The sequence below is a fragment of the Protopterus annectens genome, chromosome 11.part0 (assembly GCF_019279795.1).
Source record: "Protopterus annectens isolate FY-2018-M chromosome 11.part0, PAN1.0, whole genome shotgun sequence".
NCBI lineage: Eukaryota > Metazoa > Chordata > Ceratodontiformes > Protopteridae > Protopterus > Protopterus annectens.
Genome location: NC_056745.1, coordinates 114,974,259 through 115,001,758, shown reverse-complemented (window position 1 = coordinate 115,001,758; position 27,500 = coordinate 114,974,259). Strand labels below are relative to the sequence as shown.

The window sequence follows — 27,500 nt, the reverse complement described above, 5'->3', positions numbered from 1 at the left end:
AACTACTAGTTAAAGAAAAAATAAATTGAGGAGCTTAAAGTGTGATCCAGCCTTGAAAGCTGTAAAACACTTAGCACTGCCACTGAGACAGTGGCACGAAGCTGTGTCCTTCTGGTGAATGAATGGCTTTAAAACCGGTTACACACTGTGTGTGTGTGTGTGTGTGTGTGTGTGTGTGTGTGTGTGTGTGTGTGTGTATGTGTGTGAGGGTGCACACGTGCATGTGTGTGGCTGTCTCTGAGACATTTAAATTTATGAAAATGCTTTAGTGTGTTTGCTGCTGTTACTGCTCTAATAATGCTGAAAATTGCTTAACAAGTCTCTCATTTTCCTAGACTTTGAGCATAATGACAGTGCTCCATGAATTACGCAGTAGCCAGTATCCTCCATCTGACAAGAGATCAGTGGATTTTATTCTACCATGGTCTAGTGATCTCTAAACAACGTACAATACAACAGATAACTGATCACCTATGAGCATTGAAAAATCACATACATGCCCCACTGTGGTTTAATGAGAACAGTCCTGTAATACCTGTCCTCTATATGTCCCACTGTGGTTTAATGAAAACAGTCCTGTAATGGCCATCCTCTTTATGTCCCACTGTGGTTTAATGAGAACAGTCCTGTAATGGCCATCCTCCTTCCTTTTCAGGTGCCTGCAGGGCACTGTCAATGGAATAAACACCTCCTTAGGACACCTTCTACGCTGTAAGCTTCCACTGGTCTTTCAGATAGCTCTTTTGCTACTTATAGTGTAAATGTTCCACTTAGAAAAACAGGAAGGGTATAGCATACCATTGTTATGCCGATGACACTAAATTAGATCTTTCTTTAACTTGTAGGAGTATGGCTGCTGTTGATTCCCTTGAGTTCTGCTTTCAGGATATTTTTAATAAAACAGGATTTTGTTGCGTCTTCCATTATTCCGCATCTTTTCTCCATAAGAATACAGAGTGGGAATAGACTGTAGTTTGCATCCAGGGTTCATGATATGAGTGTTATTCTCAATGACTTCCTAGCATGTTAGGACCATGTGTCAGTTATAAATGTTCCTCATTCCAGCAAAGGAACTTATAACAGCCATTTATTTAGCCCTCTGATTGTGCCTTGATTATTACAATACCCTATACCTGGAGCTTCTGTACTCTGACCTTGATTTTCAACAGTGGGCTCAGAATTCAACAGCAGGAGTATTAATGACTAATTCCTGTCTAATCATATCACACTTTTGCTTTGGAATTTTCATTACATTCTGTAGCTTCAAGGTTGGCATTTAAAGTACTGTTATTAACTTTCTGGGAAGTACAGGATTTGCTTCCACTTTATGTACCTGAGCTTTAGGTTTATATTGTACTGTTCCATCAACTCTATTCGGTTGATAAGGGGATACAGGTGATTTCTAGGATCAGTTCTGAAACTTCAGACGTGCATGCTTCTTTGTACTAGGCCCTTTATCTGGGGTACTGACTACTACAATAGTTTGGGGAGAAAAACTATGTGTCTGCTTTTAAGAGGTCTCTAAAACCTCATTTATTTCAGAGGAATCTTTCTTAATATCTTAGACATATATTGAGTTGAACTTTGTTATTTTATGTCATTTTTACTATTTTATCATTTTTGATGTAATTTTATGAAATGTTTCATTAGCTATTGACTTTATAACCACTAAAATAACATTTCCTTGCCTGCTTTACTTGTACTCTAAGTGCTGTTTTAGGGTATGTCCCTAAAGAGCTGTCATACTGTTGCTTTATGGTCTTTGTAATAAACACATCAACAAGAATGTAATCACAGAAAGAACTAATTTTTAAAAGATCAGACTAACAGAAAATGGTGCTCAGTGATGTAGCTTGTGCTAAAACAACCCCCACCCCCAAATCTGCAGTAACCATAGAAAATCTGGATTCTGAAAAAGAGCTTTATTTGTTGCTGGGCATTAAGGGTCACTGTTTTTACCAAGTTGCTAGGTGAATGTTGTAGTCACAAGTTGTAGTTCAGAAAAAGGTTCCAAATGATGATGTTATGAACAGGGTTGGCCTTAGGTCTAGTGGATGAATTTGGACCAGTAGGGTCCCGCTCCCTCAGGGGGCCCCGCACTATGCTATGATAGCATCATTATGCCTTACATTACCCACAGATTTGCCTAAGAGACACCACAGCAAAGTGCCCTTTTCCTACTGTAGTCTTGCTCCTGTAGTACTTGCAAGTCCGGTATTATTAGGTACTAGTAGTATTAATAACTGCAGCTTCCTGTTTCTTGTACAGCTCACAGTCTTAGCTGTTTGCACTCCTATAATAATCTTTTCCTGTTACTGAGTACACAACAATGTTTTCACCCCAAAACTGGTCAAATTAACAATTTGGTTTTGTGTACCACTCCAGTTACTGTATCAGAACAAGACCAGGCTTATTTTGAAGACTGATCGAGAGGTGCTGGTTTCTTTTTCCTCTCTTACTGATATGGGGCTTATCAATGTTTTGTTACTGAATAAAGTTACAGGATATAAAAGTAGAGTAGTCAGCCTCAAACAACAGGAAAACAGTCACTAGTAAACATAAAAAATGCAGATAGTGTGATGTGACATAATTTCTGATCACTAAGGTTTGTGACAGAATGTTACTAATTCAGCCTTATAGTCACAGTTAGGTGCAAAATAATCCGAGACAAGTGAAACATTAGGTGTATATGCTAAGTACTATGAGCCAGAACTATATAGAAACGTTATTCACTTTGTGGAAAGTGTTAAAACAGTAACATTGTGGAAAGCAACCAAAAAAACAGTAAACTTTAATCATTAAAAATGCATTAATGAAAGTGAAATCCAACCGACTGTAATTGAAGGTTTACTATCAAAAGGACGAAAATCACATCCACTAACGGTGATTTCCGCAACAAATAACGTCAACTCATGAATATGAAGTAGGTTGTATGATCGATGCAGCAACGTTGACAAATTCTGTCAACCTTAAGGTGGAACTCTCCCATTGACATACATGCTGAAACTCCCTGCCCATGTACGTGCTTTTAAACGGATGTACAAATGAACGTCGACATTCCGACAGTCGCTCCTACCATGGTTGAGGAGGTGGCTGTCGAGCATGTTACTGTAGACCATTTGATGGTAAACCATAATTGAAGTACTGAATTGTTTAAATGAGATAAAATGAACTAGAGGTGGGATCTTTTGAAAAGGGATGAAGCAAATCATATTGAAGTAACTTTCTCAACAGCTGAACATGTTAGTGAAGTATGCTCTGCCTAACAGCACAAACAGTACATGGTTTGAATCCACATTAGAGATAGTTTACCTTAGGGTTGTGGGTTGGCATAAGGGTAGGAGTTGGCATAATGGTTTATATACCTCACAGACAAGAAGTACTGGGTTTGATTCTCACTAAAGGAAATTGACTAGACTTAAAATGGCCGCAATGGCAGCTTGTCTAGTACTTACCTTTGAATCTGTAGGAACAATACAATAATGTCCGGGAGGAGGGAGGTTTAAGGAAGGTGGGAAATGAACAGTGCATGTAATGTCAAAAGTGAATAATTGTTAAAAATAAACAATACATATATACCTCACATATAATGCATAAATACAACATATTAATATGGTTTGTTTATATTTATAGTCCTGTGTGTGTGCCTATGTCTTAAATGATAATTAAATAAAGGTAGAGCATCCAGAGCAGTATATGTCAGGATAGTACAGCATAAATAATGATGAGAAAGTAAGTAGATGTGATGCAATAATCCAATCAGTAAAATAAGTAGTCAAATCAGTAGCAATAGTACCTCTACAACATGATATCATGTAGCATAATGTTTCTATGGAGAAAATAGTATACAAAAAACAAAGTAGTTGCAGTACGTACTATTGTTGGTCATAGGATATGAAGGAGAGTAAGGCATGAGACAAATGCGAGGAAGACAGGAAAGGAGAGAGGTAGCAAAGAAAGAAAAATAAAAAAAATGTGTGGGCCGACCAAGGTGAAGGGTGCGGCTGTCTCTTACCCAGGTTCATTAGATCGAGGCAGTACTACAGAGTTTGGGAACATGTTTATTGGTAACCCAGGATGCACCCATCTGGTGACACAACACGTTAATGCAGGACCTCAGTGTCCCATCAAACTGTCCCCTTACAGTGTGTCTATGTGAGTTAAGCAGATCATGGCAGAGGAACTACAGGAGATGTTTGATCAGGAGTAATCCAGGAGTCCAAGAGTTTACTTATGTTTAGAATGTCTTATGACAAAATATAAAGTAATAAATAAACATATTATTTTATTTCAATATACACTAATGGCATACATTCTGATTTCTAATATAAAATAGTCTTATATTCAAGAAGCCAGCAAGTGGACGAAGAAGTGAGGTGGTAGATGAGGGGCCAGATTAGGGGCCCCATCAAAATTGCCAAAATTAATTCCCACAGCTGCTAAGGCTGGCCCTGGTCATGGATGGCTAACTAAGCAGCTTGGTAAGACACACTAAGTTAAATGGCAACTTAATTTGTCAGTCTGTCACCTAGAAACCTTAGCCATCGGTGACCTGACGTTACACCATTGTCAAGCAGTGTAGCAGATAGAGTAACTCTGTATATGGATATGCTACTGTATTTAATTGCAAAGAAAAACAATGTCTGATTAGTAAGTTGCAAGTACATAGAGCTATGCAAAGTAACTACAACTACTGTTTCTCTGGTCTTAGTTGAGGCTTATAAGGCACTGTGATGAGATTTGCATCCTACACTGCTGACACAGCATGATCACTTGCAAAATGTACAGATGGCACCTGGGTCATTTGTAATTATTCCGTAATAGGCTGGAGATATATATATATATATATATATATATATATATATATATATATATATATATATATATATACATACATATATATATTCACTAGGATTACAATTAATGAAAACTAACAAAAATGCAATTGTAAGTGTAGTGCCAATTATTTTGATGCATTGCTATATTTTTTTTTTCAGAATGGGTTAGGCATAAACTGTTCTGTCAACAGTGATGATATTGAGAGATTGTATAATGTCAGCCCCAGAGGAATCACACAGTTTACTGCAGGCAGTTTTACCTATACACTCAACTTTGCAGGTAAGACTTTTTTTAATGTTCTTCTAGGCATTAAAAACAATGTTAATTTCTGGTTATAAACAAATCTGTTTCCTAGTGACAGTAGATTAGGTAATGATGAACTTGGTTTATGACAACAAGACTTCAGTGAGTTTTACAGCTGTTTAAATTAAATCCAAACTCAGCAGGCAAGTACAAGAGTTTATGCATCCACAACACTGACATCTGCTATGTAGAGGGAAAAAAGATGCATTTCCAATTTTTCATTGCTAGAAATGCCATGATGACATTTATGGTAAGAGCTTTTCTGTGGAGTCAGATCATAAACCACTTAAAATAATGTGCCGAAAACTATTACAATAGAGAGTCGATTATCTGAACTAATTGAGACCTATGGTAGTTCGGATAATCAAATATACATTGAACCAGATAAAAAAAAACTTCTAAAATCTTGTTTTTTCTGTATGCATAGAATGCACTTTTCAACCATTCGGTGATTCCAGTGGACAATAAAGAATATTTTTCACACACGAGCAGGCTACAAGCTCAAAAAACACATATAAGTGAATATGTATAAAATTTACATATTCGGGCTTTATGATTTTCCCTACCAGAAAACATTGGAGGCTGCATTCGGATAACTGATGTTTTGGATAATTGTAATCAACTCTCTACTGTACTTAAAACTCCAGCATATTTATAGAGAATATTACTATCTTTACAGAAATGTAACTTGCAACTATAGTATAAACATGGCAAAATCATGCACATTGTAAATGCTTTGGTCAGAACATATCTAAATAAGTTTTAAAAAATATTACTAGAAAACATTTAGAAGTGCTCTGAATAGTATCACAGTTGCCAATTACAGCAGAGAAGCTACAACCACTGAACATTTGCACCAAAGCAACTTTGAGCTTCACTTGCAATAAAATAATAAATCATTATACCAGGATAACCTGATGGTGTGAAATTAATGCATCTTCTAGTCAAACCAGACTTCCAATAACCAAACAAACTATCTTCTGTTGTAGGTCTGCTGTTTAAAGGTAACACAGCAATCATTCTGACTCAGCTATACAAACACGTTATCTAAGATACATAAGTCACATTTTGGCATATTGAGTACAAAAAAAGGGCATGTGATGTCATGCAATGACACAGTATATTGCCTACTCTATTTAAGAGTAACAAACAGAAAGAGGAATTCATACCCCATGATGTTCCTTCACCACCTTTGCTGAAGGTAGGAGTACAACTTTTATAGCATTTTATAATTTGCATGGAATATTATTCAAAATTCCCTGAAGCAGTGTAGTTATGGAATACTACAAGCCAAGTAATGCTTACCATCCTAAAAGAGTTGGAATACTGGAAGAACTTCCATTTGACAATTGTCCTTCGTTTGTAAGATAGAAGTTTCATAATTTTATCAGACATTGGGAATTCATGCATGTTACATGAAGTCCTAGGTTTGCTCAGTCCAATGGGCAAGCTGAAAGAATTTTGCAGATTGTGTAAAACACCTTGAAGAAATGTAAACATTCCAGGTCAGCTAACTGCTACTTCTCCATTCATAATAAAGCCACAATTCACTGCTGTCTATCAGAATGTAAACAGCACAACTGATCATGAGTTAATGCCTCAGGATGGTACTGTCTACTCCATATTCTTAACTTGTGATAGAGAATAAGCAGCCATCGATAAAACTGTTACAGGAAAAAAAACAAAAATAAAAATTTTACAAATAGAAAACAGCAAAGAATCTTTCGTATAAGCAAAGTGCAAGCTGGAAAATCTAACTTTGGTTACTGTAGTAGAATATATTGATTATCCTTAATTGTAATACATGCAAGGCAGAGGTATACAGTTCTACCACAGAAAGAGAGCAGGGCACAGGTATGCAGCTTGTCAAATCACATGGATTGATTGCATTTTGAAGCAAGTGAGCAATAACTGTCTTCTCTTCTATTAAAGAATGAAATGTAATCACTCAAGCTTTACATAATGAATTCTTTGTTAGCAGTTTTTATTACATTGCATAATTAACATAAAATGTTTGCAGTTTGCATTTTTTTCCCCCTCTAACTGTATTAGAGCCTCCTGAGATCACGACCTTAGCAATGTGAAGACATCTACATCCGGGTCACAAGTTTGAATTTCTTATGGTCAAGGTCATAATATAGAACTTATATGAAAGTTCAAAATTTAAATAAAAAGAAAATAAAAACAATTTTTTTTTATGTTTTTGCAGGGGAGGCAAGCCCACCCGCACCCCCATACCCCCACTAATTAAATATACCAACTCTGAGCTCCCACTCAGAAAATGAGTGAGGAAAACGGTACATATACCATTCTGTGCTATACAGAAATCTCCATTTAAATGGTTCAAACTTTCACAAGTTCGATCTTATGGTCTTGACCATAAGAAATTCAAACTTGTGAAAGTTTGAAATTTAGAAGTAGACCCTTGCATGCACCTGTTTATTGTGCATAAACCTATGTCATCATCTAAAGCATTATGCTCCTGGGTATAGTAACCCCTTGGCAGATTGGTATAAGGTAGTGCCATCTCCTTTGGCATAAAGGGATAAAGCTATGACAAGAACTCAGGCAACCTGACTTTGATGATTTATCTGGCACATGGATATAGAAGACTGATGTAGCTAAGCTGGCTGACCTCTGTTTGGGGATAAGGGTGGAGTGCACCTGAGCATACCTATTGAAGTAAGAACTCTGGTGGAGACCAAGGATCATGCAGTCATGCAGTGTACAATGGGGCAAGGCCATTTTATACATATGTACAAAGGAGAGTACATACATTGTGATGATCCACACATGCTAAACCCGTAGATGTTTTGGGCATGTCCAGAGTAGAGAGCCTTTAACACAGAAAACCCTGATAGCTGCCTTACTGAGAGTCCATATTGATTGCCTTTCACCCCAGCTGGGCTAACTGACTGAGAAGAAGGCTAATGGTTAGCATACAGCAGAGGGGAAAAGAACCAAAAAAAAATGGTATAAAGTGAAAAGTCAGACAAAGAAGGATCCAAAAATTTAGCCCCCATGATGGTTCTTTCAAAGAATAATAGATCCCTCTCCAGAAAGGAATACTGAAACCCATCATTGCAGACAGTCTTGGAGAAGTGTTCAACAGCAATCATTTTGTGGTATGAAGCCTCTAAGTGGACTCTCTAAATGTAGAGTAAAGGAACATTATCAGATCCAATACCCATCAAGTGGCAAGGAGGAGTTGGATGGATTATGAAAGACTACACTGTGCCAGTGGAGACTGACTTTCTGGACATGGAATGTCACCTCCGTGCTTCAAAGCCACAGAGTGTACAGGAGGTTGGAAAATACCAATTAGTTATAGTTGGTAACCAAAAATCAAATTAGATTATATTGAAAAAGAACTATGGAAACTGGATCCAAACAAAGCACTGGGAGAATAGCCTGAGAATACTTCAGCAAGAACTTACAGTACTATTATAGCAATTATTTACTAGATTGTATAATTATGGGGAGATTCCTCAAGACTGCAGACATGTACTTGTTAAAACTGTCTTTAAGGGAAAGGGGAGTAGTACAAACCCAGATACATACAGACCCTTAAGTTTACTTCCATGTTGTGGAAAATAATGGAGAAGGTAATATTGGATAAGTTATTATCAGAACTGGAAAGGCTGAGACTTGAAATGTATATCAGCATGCATATGTTGAAAATAGCTCTATTACCACCTGTAACATGATATTCTATAACAATACAATAACAGCTATGAATGAAAAATTGTGCTGTGATGAACTTAATGTAGATTTAACTTCAGCATTTGACAGGGTCTTACTCAAAACGCCAGTCAATAAATTAGAACAGCTAGGTATTAATCTACTCTTGATAAGATGGATAGCTGCATGGCTTACAAATAGGACATGGCAAGTATCATACAGCAACTGGACAGGTGGAATTTGAGGTTATAGTCATGGTGTACCACAGAGCTTTATCCTAGGCCCATACTTTTAGATTCTATCTTTCTGATCTAACTTTCTCATCTGAGGTGTTCTAAAGTATGTATGCAGATGACCTGAAGTTGGGTAAACTGAGTACATGTGTTACAGATAAGGCATGTCTGCAAAAGAACTTGAATAAATTGACCATTTGGACACGAAAATAATATACTGATAAATATATAAAAAACGAAGCATATAAGATTTGGGAGGCATAAATTGAAATGCAAATATTTAATACAGCACACAGTGATTGAAACTGTAGATTAATTTAAGGACCTGGGTATATGGGTAGTTTTGAGTTTTTCTAACCATATCAACCAATTGGTTAATGAGTTATAGAACTATAGGTTGCATAAATAGATTTATAAAGTCTAGGAAATCAAAAATGATGAAGTCATTGTTTGTTAGTTACATTACACCCAAACTTGAATATAGAGTAACAATACGGAAACCTTATAAGAAAAAAGCATGAATAAACTGGAAAGAGTACAGAGGAAATATACCAAGAACATCCATGGATGTGAAAGTTTAAGTTGTTATGAAAGACTAAAATACCTGAACTTGTACAGTGTCTCATATAGATATTTAAGAGGAGACCTTATAAGGTATATAGGTCATTTAGAGACAACTACCTATGGAAATTTTGGGAATTATCAAAAAGTAGTAGAGAATCATCAGACAAGCAATGTAGAATTAGAAGTGTACTAATTAGTTCTTTGAGAGAACAACTGATGCATGGAACAGACTAACAAATTACATTAAAGAACAGTAGTTTAGATATTTTTAAAAACAGCCTGGACATGCATGGGAACAATAGTTTTGGTATATTGGCAGGCCAGAAGGGTATTAATGCCCATGCTTGAAATATTTGTATGGATGTATATAATTAAGAAAAAACAGAAGTATGTTCACAGCGTAACAGAAAGAGAACTGAAATCCAAAGAACAGAAACTAGTCTGTATCCTCACCAGAGAACTTACTTTGTTGAAGCTTTGTTTGAGCATTTTTGTCTTAAAAAGCAAAACTTCTTCAGAAAATAACAAAGCTCTAAGAAACACTCAATTTTATATATGCAGTAATCATGTGATAAAACTCACGTGCTAACAAATCATGTGATAAAGACATGACGAAGAGCTCAAACAAAGCGTCAACAAAGTAAGCTCTCTGTTGAGAATATAGCATGTTTTTTGTTCTTTAGTTATAGTTGTTGCCAGGGGCATGGTATAAAGTCCTAAGTATGGCCTAGGCAACATGAGTTTGATTAGTGGCTCAGGCATCTTGAGACATTGATGGAAAGGCATTAATGTTCCCATCCCAGGGAAAGGGGCAGTTTACTGAGCATTCCTCACATATGATACATGGTGGAGGCCAGGAACATAGAGTGTAGGTATGGCCCAAGGAGGGGAAGGGGGTATACATAGGCTGAGCTGCTGCAGATGTGGATCAATACACCAGCATGCCCCCATTATACACTCACCCCACAGGCATTGCTGGCAAATGCAGGGGATGTATTAAGGTAGGTCATAAGACTTAAACCTTCCATGGCAGCATATGATACATGGTCTCAGGACTCTCTAAGCTCCTTGTCAGCCCCAAATGTAAGACTGGGTACTATACGTTGGAGTTTGTGCTAAAAGACAGGAGGAACACCTCAAATGAACTGTAAATTGTAGAAAGTAAAACTTTGTTGCTCATATGTAAGCATATAATGGCAATTCAGAGTATTCTGCCTTCCTGGAAACAATGTAATGTGTGCTTGAGAAGGTATCACCTACCTACTTCTGCCTGGATGCTCAACCCTCACACTGGAAATAACGGAGATATTCCCAGTGTTATGAGTAGGTTGGATTGCTTGATAAGGACCAGGAAGATGAGTTAACTGTATGGTCATGTCATTAGACCTAAGGATATGTGTTGTGGCCACTTTGACCAAGAAAGATGCTGATGATTTGGGTCAAATGGTCTAAGACGAGGTTGGGTAGACTCTGCAGGCCCAAACACATAGTGACAGTGTCACAGGAATGCCTGTCAGATGCTTCTGTATAGGAGAAGTTCAACTCCCTTTCAGAAGAGCTTCTCACATATATGAGGGAGGTCAGAAATGTGAAGTCTGAGGAACTCTGTTCAAAGGATCCTGTTCAAGACCTGAATAGTTGGGAATGTGATAAGGAGCTGTGATCAGTGCTTCTCATGGCTGTAAGGCAAAGTTACACTGGTGGATACTACTGGTGATGGAAACTGCCAAGTTAAAGAAAGAGGCCTTCCATGAACAGTGTCTAGATTTGCCTGGAAAGTATCGGCAAAGCAGGAAGGCAGCAGATGAGGATCTCCCTAAAAGAAAGGGCTGGTTATAAACAATTTGCAGACCCTTTGGAAAATGACTTACTCTTGAACTCTAGAGACATGCTCCCCCTTGAAAAGGCATCACAGATGGAGGTTTTCAGTCCATTTCTGTAAATTAAATCTCTTTTGAACAGTTCAGTGGTGGCAAGGTTATGGCATTGTATGAGGCCCATCTAAAAATGCTGAAAGCATTGGATACCTTTTGGGTGTCATGGATAAGACTCCTTTTCAATGTTGCATGGAAGACAGAGGTGGTACTGCAAATCAGTATGAAATGGAAGGAACTGGATAACTTTTGAGCCAAATACTTTAATGAAAAATAAAAAACAAATATTTATTAAACGCTTTCATCCCACATGGGGGACTTCATCAGAATGGAACATTTGATCACATCACTTCCTTTTATAACCTCTCCAGTCATAAAAATTTAAAGCAATAGCTTCTTTCTGTTGGCAGAAAATGGTATCTTGAGAAACAAACTTCAGAAGCTTCACTTCAAGTACATTACACTGTGTTTTGTTAAATCATTAAAAATGTATCATGAAAAATTTGTTGTCCTTCACAAGAATGTTACAAAGTCAGGGTCAATATTATGTTATCAAAAAGGCTGTGCAGTGAACGCCTTTTCATCGACCCCAAAACAGCGAACTGCCATATAAGTGAACGGCCACATCAGTGATTTTTGTCCAAGGGAAAAAAAAATGCTTGGCCGACCAAAAATGACACATCACTGCAAACATTACAAAGTGGTCGGGCTTCGCCCCCACAACCCTCCCATGTGGGGGGGCTGTGCTCCCCACACACCCCCTAACTAAATATACCAACTCAGAGATCGCACTATAGTGGGGGGAAAAGGGCAAATTCACAAGAATGGCCAAGCGATTTTTTTCCCAGGGGAAAAAATCTCTGTTCACTTAATTGGCAGTTCATTGTTTCAGGGTCAATGAAAAGGCGTTCGCTTTACAGCCTTTTTGATAATATAATATAGACCCACAAAGTCAATGTTTAAAAATCATTTCTACTATACTATTTCTTACGGCTCCTGTCATTTTGCAGTGATTTGTGGTTCTTAGTTTTTGTTGACAGTGTGTGCCCCTATTGAAGTTGTTCTAGACAGAAAGGGTACCCCAGACAAGCAAACTGAGAAAGTAGCCCCATTTTCAAAAAACTGGCAGGAGGAAGTGCTCCACTAATAGAGTGATCACACGCCTCAGTTTTCCTAGTAAAACCTATTCTACAGAGCTGGTAAACATACTTTATCTGATGGCTGAGTTTCTGGTTCAGGGAGAACAAGGCTGATGCATTCTGCCTGGACATAGAAAAGTGAACCAACTCTTTGTTCATTAATGGCTATGAGAGGGGTCCTAAGAGTTCACCAGTGCAATTTACTTGTGTTTTGTGAACCTGTGGAAGGTGTATGACCGTCGATACTCTTGCTCTTTTTTGGTGGTTCTAAAACTGTATGGGGTTGCAGAGCCATTCCTGTGTCCTGTCAGGCCTTGCATTTGTGGAGTGAGCTTCGTGTCCATGTTCTCACCATTACGTTAGACACATTCAGGGTAGGGTGGGATTACATCATTGGTATGTCTTGCCTCCTGTCCTTTTCATGATCTCATGGACATGTTATCTAGAAGCAGACATGCCACTCCTCATTCTCAAGGTCCACCAACTCCTCCTGACCATCCCTGGTCTCTTATCCAATATGGGCCAGGGACGGCAATGAGATTCAGTCATCCTGGTTCCCTGTTATACTGCTGCAAAGAGTGGTTTTTGCATAATTTCCCCATCCCCATACAGGTCCTGTGTAACATCCCATATGTGGGATGTGCAGTGGGCATACTTCACCAAACCACTCCCTCACTTCTGCAAGGGATCTAGCCCACCAGTCAGGCACTGTTGTAAGGGATCTAGGCACTCCTATTGATAATTCCATATATTTTGATCATTATGTCTCCCCAGTAATTTAGAAAGCCTTTTATTTGGCTACTCTAATTACCAAGGACATCTCAACCAGATACAAAGTCGTCTTCATTCCCTTTTACTCATATCTTACCAGACATAATTTTGAATATAATACATGTTTTAGCATGTAAATATATCACACAACTTTACAGACTTTAGACTTTCAGAACTAAAAGAATCAGTGGCCTCAAAAATCTTAGCTAAAAGGAGGGATAGGCAGTCCTGTCTCTGTAGTTGGTTTCTTACAGACTCCTCAGTGGAGGTCTATGTCTAGCCTTTTGAGCCATGAAAGATTCAATGCTGTTTGACCTCTAATTCCTTTGCAGAATTGATAGTACCTCAAGTACTTGGTTAATACCTTCATCTGCAAGTAAATAAGACATGTTGGCATGATAGTGTTTTATCTCGACGTATCTCTCACCTCCGAAACAAACTTCTACTACATGTCAAGCACAGTAACACCCTTGCCACTTTCAGGGTAGACCTACATAATTGGATGGACAGCCTCAGATTCTGCCCAGTCTGTCTTGTATTTCCTTCCTTAAGGATAGAGGGAACTTTTCAATAGGGTTTTTGTCTAGGCTAGAAATGGTCTGCAGACTGATTGCCTTGCACTTACCTATTAACGTGTTTGTAAGATTCTTTAGCTTCTCACTCCTTCCCCATCCAAAAACATACCTGATTATAAAAATTGTACTTCAGATATTCATTCTTTGTTATCTACATTATTTTCCTTACTGTTGGTGTGCTCACGTCTTCTCTTCTGTCCCCTAAAGAATACCTTCTAGTGAAAGTTTGGGTCACCCATAAGTAACCACATAGAAATGATTATTACTTTTATTTAAATTGCATTCCTGTGAATAATGTGAGTTGCTGATGCTAACATTATTTTATTTTTTTGTAACAAGAACTCCATTTGCTTACTGGGTGATTTACCTTTCTGGACCTCTGGAGTGCCTTTGTGAGTGAGTGTCCAGTGAACATACTGTTTTTGTTGTGCTGACTTCAAGGAAGGGAAAATCCACTCGACACAGCCACACTGTGCTCAACTGTGTTTTGCTTCACTATGCTACCCAATTTCCATCTACCTACTATATCACCTTTAAGACTAACAGTCCCCATCCACTAATCCACAAGCTTATGAGCATTCAAACTTGACTGCAAGCCCGCATTTTCAGCAAGTATGTCTCTACCTCTAAAAAGTCATCCCTGGATGCTTCTCATTAGTATTTTATTTCGTACCCCTCCTACATCATTTCTTGCCCCTCCTACATCATTTCTTGCCCCTCCTACATCATTTCTAGCTGCTTAGTTGCTTCACTTGTGTTATTAGCTAATAAGCTGCTTCCCTTTTTTTTCTAAAGCGTTTACTATGCTTTCCACCCTTTACTATTTGTATACATTTGAACCAGTAGTCTCCAGCTGTCATTTTTTTCTTATTATAGATACTAACATTTGGAAAGAAACATTGTCCACAGGCTTTAGTTCAAGAAAAGATTATTTTGATCAAGCATTAGAGTTCCTACAGAAATATGACATCTTGTCAGATAAACAGTGTGGGTTTCAGTGAAAACACATCACTTTACAATATGTTTAACGGTTTTATATGAACTTACAGAAAATGGTCTTCTGACTGGGACAACATTCTTAAATTTGAAATGTGCCTTTTAAGCAGTACATTGTTCTTTGCTGCAGAGGTTTCATAGCTATACCTTTTCGTATGAGGTTTGTCAACAGTTTTCAAACTATCTGTCAGTGAGAACACCCATTTTAATTGAAGACAACATACTCACAGATACTAGGAGTCTCATTACGGGTGTTTCGCAAAATTCTCCCTCCTCTTCCTAAATTAAAATTCATTATGTATGCAGATGACATTGTCTTTACTACGTGTCAGAATTTGAGACACACACACACACACATATGCATGCACGTGCACACACAGAAATACACACACACACCTCTCTGTCATACAAAACAACTTTATTCTATCTAACATTGGCTCTCAGTTAACAAACTTGCAAACAATTCTCGGAAGTTAAATGTAATGCTATTTGGCACCACAAAAAGACTGGCATCAGCTGAAACTTTAACTAATAAGGAAGGAACCAAAAAAAACTTACTGCCATGCACAGCACAACAGAGATTGTTTGGGTGTGATACAATCAAAACCTTTCTTTTTATGTATATACTGAACAACAAACTCTCAGAGTACTTAATCAGCTCAAGGTCTCATACAGGGCAGCAAAATTTCTTACTACCGAGGCAAGAAGAACTGTTGCAATCACTGTGTTGTTTTGTATATTGGAATGTACTTTTCCAATAATAACAGTCATTAAAAATGTGTATTCTGCAAACTACAGGGAATAAAATAATTAGATTAATTGAGTTTATGGAGTTTGAATGGAGAGATGACAACATCAGCTAGCAAAGGAGAATAGTTCTACTGGAGGTGAATTCATCCTCGGGTCTTGGTGAGTACCTTCATGAGGCGGACCCTGTTTTTACAAAATTTCATCAAGAAGACACAGTTATATAGACTGTATTTTACATAGCATATATCATGGACAAAAGTAGGTTAGAAAATAAAAAAAATAGCTGTGTATACAAGCCTCATGATAAAAAAGTGTCCATTCCTAGTAGGCGCGCTGGTGCCAGGACTGAAAAAAAATGACAGTGTAGAATTCACAGGATACGTAAACATTCCTACAATGGGGTTAGGCCAGGCTCAGGGAGAGGATGCCTCCTTTGCTGTAGAAGAAAGTAGCAGTCCACAAAAAAACACAAAAACTAATAGGCCAAAAGAGAGCCATAAAGATAGAGGGGACTACTGACGATCAGAAAGAAATGATATATTGTTACTATTTTGCAAAAAGCCCAGAATTTCTGGTTAGAAGATATTCAAAAAAATAAAGAGAAAAATTAGAGGAAACAAAAATATTTGCACAAAAAATGTCAAAAAAAGCTTCAAATGCAAATCTGTGTTGATTAATGCAACAGATTCATGAAACACATTATATGGACAAAGAAACCTTGGGCCATTTGCATGAAGAAGCAACTGAGGAAGTGTCAAAATATAAAAAAACAAAACCTAGACATTTTTGAAAGGTATACAAAAGAAATATGAGCGTGGCAAAGAATGAGGGATCTTATGTTGTGCAATATTTATGCAAAAGAGAAAGCCAAACTAATCAATACAAAAAAGCAGCTCTAAAGGTATTTGAAGAGAAATAAAGGGAAAGGTACCCAGATATGGAAATTTTCACAATATAAAAAAATAAGATGACAAAAGGGGAACACAGAACAGAAGATCAGTAATGGAGAAGTTAAAGAAATAGATGCTAAAGTTATGGAATACCTGTGAATTGAAGGATTTAGTGTAGAAACTCTAACATAGGTTATGTCACAGCATCATAGAACAATGCGTCCAGGAATTAAGGAGAGACAGGTGGAACAGGAAGCATCTGATCAGTTGCCTCATGAAGATACTCTGGTGCCTTCACCGGGAAGCCATTGCAGAAGTTCTGTTGGAGTTGCACAGCAAGGAAAGGAGCAGGAAATAGTTGTAACTCGGATGCAGTCAATGGTGTGGAGTGATGGGCCAGTGGGTTCCCATATGAAAGAGCAATGGATGAAGCAGGATGCAGCTGAAGAGAATACATCAGAAGACGATGTTCTGGAACTTTCTGCAGAATGCCCGCAGGAAACAGAAACTCAAGAATGTGCCCTCAGTTTAGAAGAAAAAGATCTAATGCAAGAGCTGCTTGATTTAATAGAGATGGATAGACATATTAAGATCGATAAAAGAAATCTATTACAGAATGTCAATAAGACCCATAATATTAGAAGTCTGATAAAACAAATTAACACAATAATCAAGACTATTAACAGAAATTCATGTGATATAACAGAAGTAAATAGGATATATTACTGTGCAGATAAATTAATAACAGATAAAATCTTGTCACATAAATACAGGGCAGTAAGGGTAAGGAAGGGAAGAAATCAAATGCCATCATGGAAGTATCAAATAGAGAAAACTATAAAGCAATACGACAAGAAGTGTTACTGTTAGAAGAGTATAGAAGAGGGAACAGATCAATAAAAATACTTAGAAAGATAGATGTGATAAAAGCAATTTGCAGTATTAGAACAGACCAGGATCTATCATACACTATTGAAATTAATAAACTAAAGATGTCTGCACAGGTAGAAAATTTTAAAAGATATGCTGCTAAATATAAAGAAAAAGTATGAAATGAGCAATTTATTGATGACACAAAAAAAGTTTTGCAGAAAATTGGGGGGGTGGGGGACAAAAGGATACAAATACCACCAAAAAAGAGGAACTAGACATATCTTGGAGAAATATCTATGAAGATCCCATGGAACATAACAAAGATGCTGAGTGGCTAGAAGAACTAACAGAAACAGTAAGAAGTTCAAATGTATAGGATATGAAATGGGACGAAGTAACGTCCAGAGAAACTGAAACTAAATTTAGAAAAGCTTCCAAGTGGAAAACCCGCGGCCCAGGTATAGTACCTTACTTCTGACTAAAATATTAACATCTTCACACGAAGATTTAGCCCTGAGTAAAGAACTATTTATACGTGCACTCCAAATAGACACAGACTTGGTTAACAGAAAAAATCAGTACTCCTCCTTAGGAGTGAATTTGCAAGCTACCCTAAAAACTAAAGACAAATAACCTGCCTTCCAACGATGTATAAACTATGTACTGTAATTGATGCTGCCAGAGTTTATAGTCATTTAGAAGAAAACTGCATGGCAATAGAACAAATGGGTAACAAAAAAAGTTATGTGGAAGAAAGGATTATTTTGTTGTTAAATAAAGTCATAATGGAGAATTGTAAAAAGGGGACGAATTTAAAATGGCATGGATAGATTACAAAAAACATTTGACAGTATCTCACATTCATGGATAAATTAGTGCTTACAGATGTATAAGATACCCCCTACATTGATCAATTACATTACAGTGACAGTGAAACAGTGGCAAACCACTTTGCAGCTAAGTCATAATAAAAGACAAATTATTATCTCAGGGATAAAAATTCAAAGGGGGGTATTCCAGGGTGACTCTTTGTCACCACTGCCCTTTTGTCTTGCCCTTAACCCATTAAGCTGTCTACTTAACAGATTAGGTCATGGTTATGATTTGTCTCCCAGACAACAACAAAGTGTAAAGACTTCAAATCTTATTTTTTGTGAACGATTTAAAACTGTATAGTTAATCAGATGAGAGGCTGAAAGCATAGCTGGAAGTGGTCAAAACTTTCTCAGATGATTTAAGAATGTCATTTGTCTTGATAAATGTGCAAAAGCAACATTTAAAGCAGGAAAGCTGTAGCACCAAGAAAATATGTCTGGGACAGGAATATGATATAAAGGAACATGAGCAGGAGAAAGTGTATAAATATTTGGAAATTGATGGACTGCCAACAAAACATGAACAAATGTGAACAAAACTCAGTAAGGAATATTTTAGAAGACTAAAATTAAACAGCCCTGACATCTAGGAACAAAGTTCAAGCTATAAACCAGTTTGCTGTTCCTGTTCTAACTTTCAGTTTTGGGGTGACTGACTAATCCAAAGGGGTACTGGATCCAGAGGCGGGTCATGGTCAAGTGAGGCCCTAAGCAGGGTAATGGATCAAGCCCCCCCCAAGCAGGCACCCCCCCAGCCATTCCAGTGTTCCATTATTTGTCTGTTTCTACACAGTTACCATAAACCCAGTTCAAACCTGTCGGGGTGCACACTAGTTTTTTCTTTACTTCTACAGTGATTAGAGATATTTAAAACTTTTATTTCAAATTTTATAGCACAAACACTGATAGACATTTGCTAAACAAAACAATACAGTCTCACAATGAAAACAGACTTAGCATGAACAGTAAGCTTCTTTGCTGTTGAAACTCACATGCATTGAAATGACATTGAAACTCACATTCTAAGAAAAAGCATCACTCCAGTGGCAGATTGTTTATCTTTGGGCTGTTTTCAGACCATAGGTCCCTTGCACACATTTCTTGGACCATACTTAGATGCATGTGTTCTTTGATATACTTTCCTGATTGTATTACATTATATTCCTTGTATAATACAACACTACTTGTTAGAGTGTGTTTTAGATTTGTAGGCTTGAAGATTTTTCCAGTAAGCAATGAAACAAAACATATGAACCCATAAGGACAAAACTACCCATTATAGAACATTTCAACCACAAAAGGCCACTCAAATGTCTGTCATTATAATCCACCAGTATCAGTCAATATACACAATCTCTGCAGAAGTAAAAGTCATCTGAATAATTCCGCATTAAAGAGATACATAACTAATGAAGAGTTGCTCCTGGCAAATAACATGGCATTTCAGTGTTTCATGTATAAATTATGTGCCTCCTGTCCTTGAAGAATAAACTGCCCATGTTACATTAAAAAAATGGTAAGTTGGTAATATTGCAATATGGAATGGCTGTGAAACTGACAACAGGTTCAAAGTTACTAGACAGCTCATCCAAAGCAGGATGCACTCATGAGTGCAACACCCCCATGCCTCCTTAAAGGAGGCACTGCAATATTCACACTCCATATACATGGTGTGGGAGTAGAAATCACAGCCTTCTGCACCAAAGACAACTATCCTACCTATTGTACTACAAACACTGCCTTTAAAATTTATAGCACACAACACTGATGATGGCCATTTACTAAACAAAAAAGTAACACATTGATAGCATGAGCAACAGTAAACTTCTCTTCCCTTGAAAATCAACATTCTTTGAAAATGCGCAGAATCTCAACAGTCTTTGAAAATGCACAGAAGCCCAACAGTCTTTGAAATTAAACCAAAACTCAACAATCTTTGAAAATGCACAATGCTCAACGTTCTTTGAAAATGCACTGAAACTCAACAGTCCTTGCTGGTGACAGTTTGTCAGTTGGTGTAGAGGATTCAAGCTCTAAGAGACTTTATTGAAGGTACAGGGTTTGAGCCTGAATTAGTTAACCAACCTGCCATCCCTAAATGGGGCATTAGACACACACACACACACACACACACACACACACACACACACACACACACACACACACACACACACACACACTTATCTGGAACAACAGCAGTTTGATTCCAGTTCCATGCACACAAATCTCATGTTCAGTTTAAATGTGCATGTGTCATTAAAGAAGAAATTTAAGTTTTTGTGGTAGCCCCCAGTCAGTAGACCCCAGGCAACTGCCTAGGTTGCCTAGTGCTGGATCTAGCTTTGATTAGATCAGTGGGACAGGAAAACAAGACACATATTTCACGCTTATCAAATTATATAAAAAAATCAATGTATAGCAAGAATATATATTGCTCATTCTGAAGGAGGTATGAGCCTACTCAAAACTGATTACATGTATAGATCTGCAATCATACAACTGCATACATATATGTTGACCTCATCAGATCCAAACATAGTGAAAGTTTTTAAACATAAAGAGATCAAATCTAAGATGACTTCCCTGCTTAGTTTGGCAGAAACATATTGATGTCAAGCAGGAATGAAAACAAAACTGGAAGTAGACAAAAATCAGGCAGTAACAATCAAATGTGCCAAAATACAAAAGTAAGAAAGAATATAAGGAGAAGGATCTGACAAAAAGGCAAGAAATGTGGAAAAGGCATAAATATTGTTGCAAGTACAGAAAACTCCTGGAACAACCTCATGTCAATCAGGATCTGATGCATGAATGGTTAAGGAGATGTGAATTTAAATCAAAAGATGAAAGGTTAATATTAGCGGCCCAAGAAACTGGACTATGTACACATTGGTTCACAATGTCCATTGAACATTTGGGAGAAACAGACAAATGTAGGTTTTGTAAAACTGAACTGGAAACAGTCGCTCATGTTGTTGCTGGGTGTGACATACTAATGGCAGAAGGACTATATACTGAAAGGCATAGATAATGCGGCAAGACTGTTACACTGGGGATTATGCAAACATTACAAACTGAAGTAGATGAGAAGCATTGAATACATGAGCCACAAAGCATTATAGAGAATGATGACCACCAAACACTGATATATGCGAGAGATGCATTGCGAGAGATGCAATTATACAGCCAAACTGGAGGCAAAGCTCTTTCAACCCAAGACTGGAACTGACAGTCAAGAGGAGAAGGGTAATACTTGCAACACACCACCAGTCTCACATAGACCTAATAAACCAACACCGGCAAATAACACACATGAATACATGAAAACATACTCGGAGGCTCTAAATAAAAATCTGCAAAAGCAACAGAGACCTCCAAAGCAGACATCCAAGCAACCTCCACACCCCATCACCAACCATGAAACACATACTTCACATAATCAGTGTGCCACGCAATCATAGCCCTTAACGCAAAATAACATACCCAACACACTAGTAATAGGTGACTCTATAGTCAGGCATACTGATGTCCCACTAACTAGGCTGGACAAGGAGAAGGTTACAGTTAACTGCCTGTCAGGTGCCAGGATCTGCCACATAACACAAGCACTCAGGTCACTCCAAAACAAGTATAAATACAACTCAGTCATTGTCCATGTTGGTGTAAATGACCTGAGACGTACCTCCCTGGACTACATGAAAAGAGACATGGAAGAGCTCTCTGATCATGTAGCCCAGGCCGGTATGACCCTGACCCTGAGTAGCATCCTGCCCTCACCAAGAATGATGCCACAGTATAAAGAAAAAATTATCAGTTTCAACAATTGGCTAAGTTTCTGGTGTCATTCAAAGGGGATCCAGTATCTGTCCACCTGGGATGACATGCTCGACAAGCCACATTGCTTCACAAGAGATGGCTTGCACCTGTCACCCTTAGGCTTTAGAACACTGGCCAAGGCTCTTGCCGCCCCCATACTGCCTTTTTTAGGCAAGGCTCAAAAGACAAACCAACCACCATAAATAGCACAAGTAATCAAAAACTGAGGGTAATGCTATTCAACGCCAGAAGTCTAAACCTCAAAATGCACACACTCAAGGCACTCCTCAGTATGGAGAACATTGACATCTGTGCAGTAACAGAAACCTGGTTTAAGGCTCCTGAGAGCACCCCAGCACTACTAGGCTATAACTCATACCATACCTTTCAGCCACAGAACCAGGACCAAAACACAAAAGGCGGGGGTGTATCCATATTCATCAAGGATACCCACACCTCCAGGTTAGTGGCACAGCACAATGCATCAGAGATCATCCATGTGCAACTAACAATGGGCAAAACTGCAATCCAAATTGTAGCTTGCTACAGATCACCCACCATGGCCCAGGACCCCCATTCCGCATTTCTGGAGACACTGGGAAATATGAAGGTCCTACCAAACACCTTAATACTGGGTGATTTCAATTACCCAAACATAAACTGGGAGAACTACTCAAGTACTAACTCCCTTGCCCAACACTTCCTAGAATTTATAAACTTGAACTCCCTGGATCAACTGGTCAACACCACCACTAGAGGGAACAACATATTGGACCTGGTCATCACCAACATAGGCGACCGGTGTTCCACACCGGAGGTCAACCCCTCATTTGTTAGATCAGACCATAGACTAATCACTCTAGATATCCACATTCCACCCCCACCCCCAGTCAAGGAAACCACCATGAAAAACTTTTCAAAAGCAAACTTCACGTTACTTAAGACAGAGGTGGAAAGGTTCACAGCCTCCATGCTAAAGGACAATGCTGTCCAAGCTGCTGAAACCTTTACAAAGGCACTCTATGAGCATCTGCAGGAATGCATGGATCGTGCTATCCCAAGTAAAACCAAGACTCACTCCTCCAAGAAAAGGAAACCAGTCTGGTGGATTCCTGCCATAAACAAGCTATACAACAGAAGGAGGAAACTAGTACAGAAAAGAGTAAATTCCCAAGAAGGAAAGACATCCCTGATTAGTATCAGCAAGAAACTATGATCCCTCATTAAATCATCCAAGGCTAGTTTCGAAAGAAAAATTGCCAATGACCCCAAACATAACCACAAAGCGTTCTTTAGCTATGTCAAGAACCTAAGTGGGAACTCTCAGATCTGCTCTGAGTTAGTGCAGAATGGCACAAAATACACTGAACCGACTGATATTGCAAACATTCTGGCAGACAGGTTTAGTGCAAACTTCACCCCCCCTCTCACCCCCTAAAGGGCCCACAAGCATACCAGAGGAATGTAGGGCCCCATCAATCACCGATGCACAGGTTAAAACATCCCTATCCAAAGCCAAAAACACAGCTTCAATGGGACCGGATGGGGTCCCAGGCTGTGTCTTACAAGAGCTCCAAAATGAACTAACCCCTCACCTAAACACACTGTTCAAACTCAGCCTCTCTACAGGCTACATACCCATAGAGTGGCGCACAGCAACAGTTATCCCGCAGACCCCGGGAACTATCGCCCTATAAGCCTGACTAGCCTGGTCTGCAAGGCTATGGAACCCATCATCATGGAACTCATTAACAGAGAACCTTCAAACCATGGACCCTACCCAGTTTGGTTTTGTTAAGGGTAGATCATGCCTCCTAAACTTGGTGGACTTCTTTGAGACGGTTACCAAGGCATTAGACGAGGGAAAGGAGGTCCACACAGCCTACCTAGCCCTCGCAAAGGCTTTGAACACCATTCCCCATTCTAGTATTATAGACAAGCTCAACAGCTTGAACATAAACCCCTATGTCAAGAGATGGGTTACCAACTGGCTCATGGATAGAACCCACATGGTGAGAGTTGCAGGCTCTACGTCCGACTCTAAACTGGTTACAAGTGGCATCCCCCAGGGCTCAGTCCTAGGACCCCTCCTGTTCGGTATATACTTCTCAGAGGTACAGGCAAGCATAGGAGGACTATGGCTGACCAAGTTCGCAGACGACTGCAAACTAGGAGCCATAATTGATTCTTCGGCTGATACAGACACCCTTCAGATGGGTCTCATTGAGACGGATACCTGGTGTCAAAATCATGGCCTCAAGCTAAATGCCAAAAAGTGCATAGTCATCCCCTTTGGAAAAAACAAAATACCCGCGAACTACCACATAGGTGGTAGTCCCCTAAATACAGAAAATGTAATAAGGGATCTGGGGACCCAAGTAGATAGTAATCTCTTCTTTGATAATCATATTGCCAAGGTGGTTAGAAAATCCTTCTATGTGGCCCACCTAATCACAAAAGGGTTCGCATCTAGAACAAAATAAGTTATTGTGCCTCTCTACTCATCACTTATTAGACCCATCATAGAATACAACGCCCCATTTGGGATGTACCTAACAAGACACTTGCAACAGCTGGAAAGGCCACAAAAGTACCTCACCAAGAGGATTACTGGCCTCAAACAGATGCCCTATGCAGCCCGACTCAAGAAACTCCAGCTGTACTCAGTTGCATACCGCTTACTCAGAGGTGATCTCTGCCTGACATACAAGGCCATGTCCAACCCAGAATTGATGGACATGCTCCAACTAAAAAAAAAAACAAATCCCAGAGAGCCACACTCTCTAGAGATATAAACCTCACCACAACGATAAATAGGACATGCTGTAGAGATAGATTCCTATCCCAGAGACTCCCCATGCTTTGGAACAAGATTCCAATATACATCAGGCAGAGCCCCTCACTAACACTCTTCAAGAGAAACCTTGACGGGTGGATGGAAAACAGAAAATTTACCCCGGGGATCACTGCACTGGTTCTGCTGGACAGTGGTGCAGGGAACTAATGGCTCTGCTGGACATTGACACAGGGAACTGATGGCTCTGCTGGACAGAGGCACTGGGAACTAATCTAAGGTGGTGGTGAAAACCAACATATTCTGGCTAGGCTTATAAATGCCCTTGGGCAGATAGCCTAGTACTTATCTATGAACCTATGAAGTTTATATCACATGGGACTACCCATTACCAACAGTTCAAAAAATAGATGTGAGAAAAACAGATATAGTAGTCTATAAAAAGAAGACAAAGGTAGCACTGATCATTGAAACTGCTACACCCAGTGATTACAGTGTCTTACATACAGTGACACAAAGTAATAACATACCAGGATTTGCAGGCAGAAATGAGGGCAATGTGGAAGAAGGATATTCCAACAGTTCCAGTAGTAGTAGGAGCATGCGTCTCATAAAAAATAATTTTGTCTCATTTAAATATGCTATTGATACATGTAACTCCATATGAATTGTAAAAGGAGTCAGTTCTGGGCACTTTGGAGATGCTGCGAAGAATGAAACAATAATAATTTAATGAACTTTAATCATACCTGGACTTAAGAATGGAGCCCATTCGTGTCATGGTATTAGAAACCCAAAGACTTGGATAAATTAAACTGGGAACATCACTGCATTATCAGTTAGCTAACTGGATGCCTGTCATTGCAAGAACTACTTATTTACTGAATTCCCTAACTGATAAACTACTTAATGAAAGTAAAGCCCCCCCCCCTTTAAAAAGAAGACTGACACCAAAGAACAACACTTAGTCACTCAGGAATTTGCAAACAATGCAGCTGGTCAGGACACATTATTCTCTACCTATTACTGAAAGAACATTTTCAAAACTTGCTGCAGCTGCCTGACATGTTTTGTTGTAAAAGATAAGTAACTTAATAGTGTATCTCAGTTCATGTAAAAGCTAAAGTCTCACCTTTATAAGGACTACATATGTGAGATATGTAGATATCATTACTAGATATTATAAGTTTGTGAATAATATTCTGTTGAAATGCATATTACTGTTAGATTTTAACCCTTGCATCTTAAATAACCACTTTATACTGCTCTCAGTCAATAACTCTCTTGCTGTGGCTTTTTCTCTGCTTACTAGTTCTACAAAAGGTACTTCTCCAGGCTTTAGCTTATTACATCTCCTTTCAAAAGTTCCTTACCAGCATCCTCCAACTAACATTTTTTCCTCTGACTTTAGTATATTATAACTCTATTACCTTGATATCTTTTACTTCAAACTCTTCAAAGGTTCTTAACCAAGTTAGTCTTTCAACAACTGCACAATATAAAATACTATGCATTCACTCCAAATACACTGTTGCAGTCTTCACTGATTACCGTCATGGCAAATACACCAATTGTATTTTTTATGTTTATTAAATATGATATAGCTGATAGTACCCTTAACAGAGGTAAACTCTCTATAAATGTGATTATGCTTTGTGTTTTTGTATTATATATAACATCTTGAATAAAGTCTAAACACAGTAATAACATTCAGCTTTGTGACAGTTGAAGATAAGACTACTGCCCTCTTGTATTTCAAGTTGTTCTTTATTTTTGTTATAGCACATTTAGTAGAAACTTCTGCTATATGTATGCTATGTGTGCTGAAATATATATACGACTCTACAAGTTATGGCTCTGTTCAAATTTATATCATACTTAAATGAATCCATACCTCTCAACTGTCCAAATTTTTGCCTCATATTTTCCTCTGTTCTTCATAACACTTGTGGTTTCTAACAAATCACTAAAGATTGAAGTCACTAAATAATGACATACATTTGAGTTCCAGACTTCTCATTCTTCAGAAATGCATACTAGCACAAATCCTGTTATTCTAGCAACTTTCTAAGTTTATAAGAATACTATTTAAAATCTGTCCCCATTTTTGTCCTTTGTCCCCGCCTCCTCCCCCATTATTTTAGGCTTTGTCCAGATTTCTTGCACTGGGACATCAAGCGGTACGTCAGTAATGTATGTCTGTGTTGTTTCTGCTAACGTGGCCTGAGTCATAGCTGAGGAGAGCCCTAGGAACAGACTACGTACCCAGTTAAGAACTGTAACATATATACATAAATAAGTAAATGCATTCACCAGTCAGGATTATGCCTGCATCCATTTCCTTGGCATTAGTAAACTAGCAATGGTAGACTTTAAATGAAATCTAGATCATAAAAACTGAACCAGTCACTCATATTAGCAGGTTCCCAATCCCATGTCCCTGTTTTCGTGCACTTACTTCTGTTTAAAAGGATTTACCTTTTTAAGAGACAACATTGTGATTTTGTAAGTCATTGCATGAGCCCAA

The 27,500-nt window shown here is 38.4% G+C and overlaps 1 protein-coding gene across 1 annotated transcript in view; it reads left to right on the top strand.

The window, feature by feature from the left end:
- LOC122815196 overlaps positions 1 to 27,500 on the top strand; it is a 249,413-nt gene that overhangs the window by 145,748 nt on the left and 76,165 nt on the right. Inside the window, exon 12 of the mRNA XM_044087489.1 lies at positions 4,998 to 5,118. Within this exon, the coding sequence (XP_043943424.1) occupies positions 4,998 to 5,118 (121 nt within the window). The remainder of the gene's footprint in view (positions 1 to 4,997; positions 5,119 to 27,500) is intronic.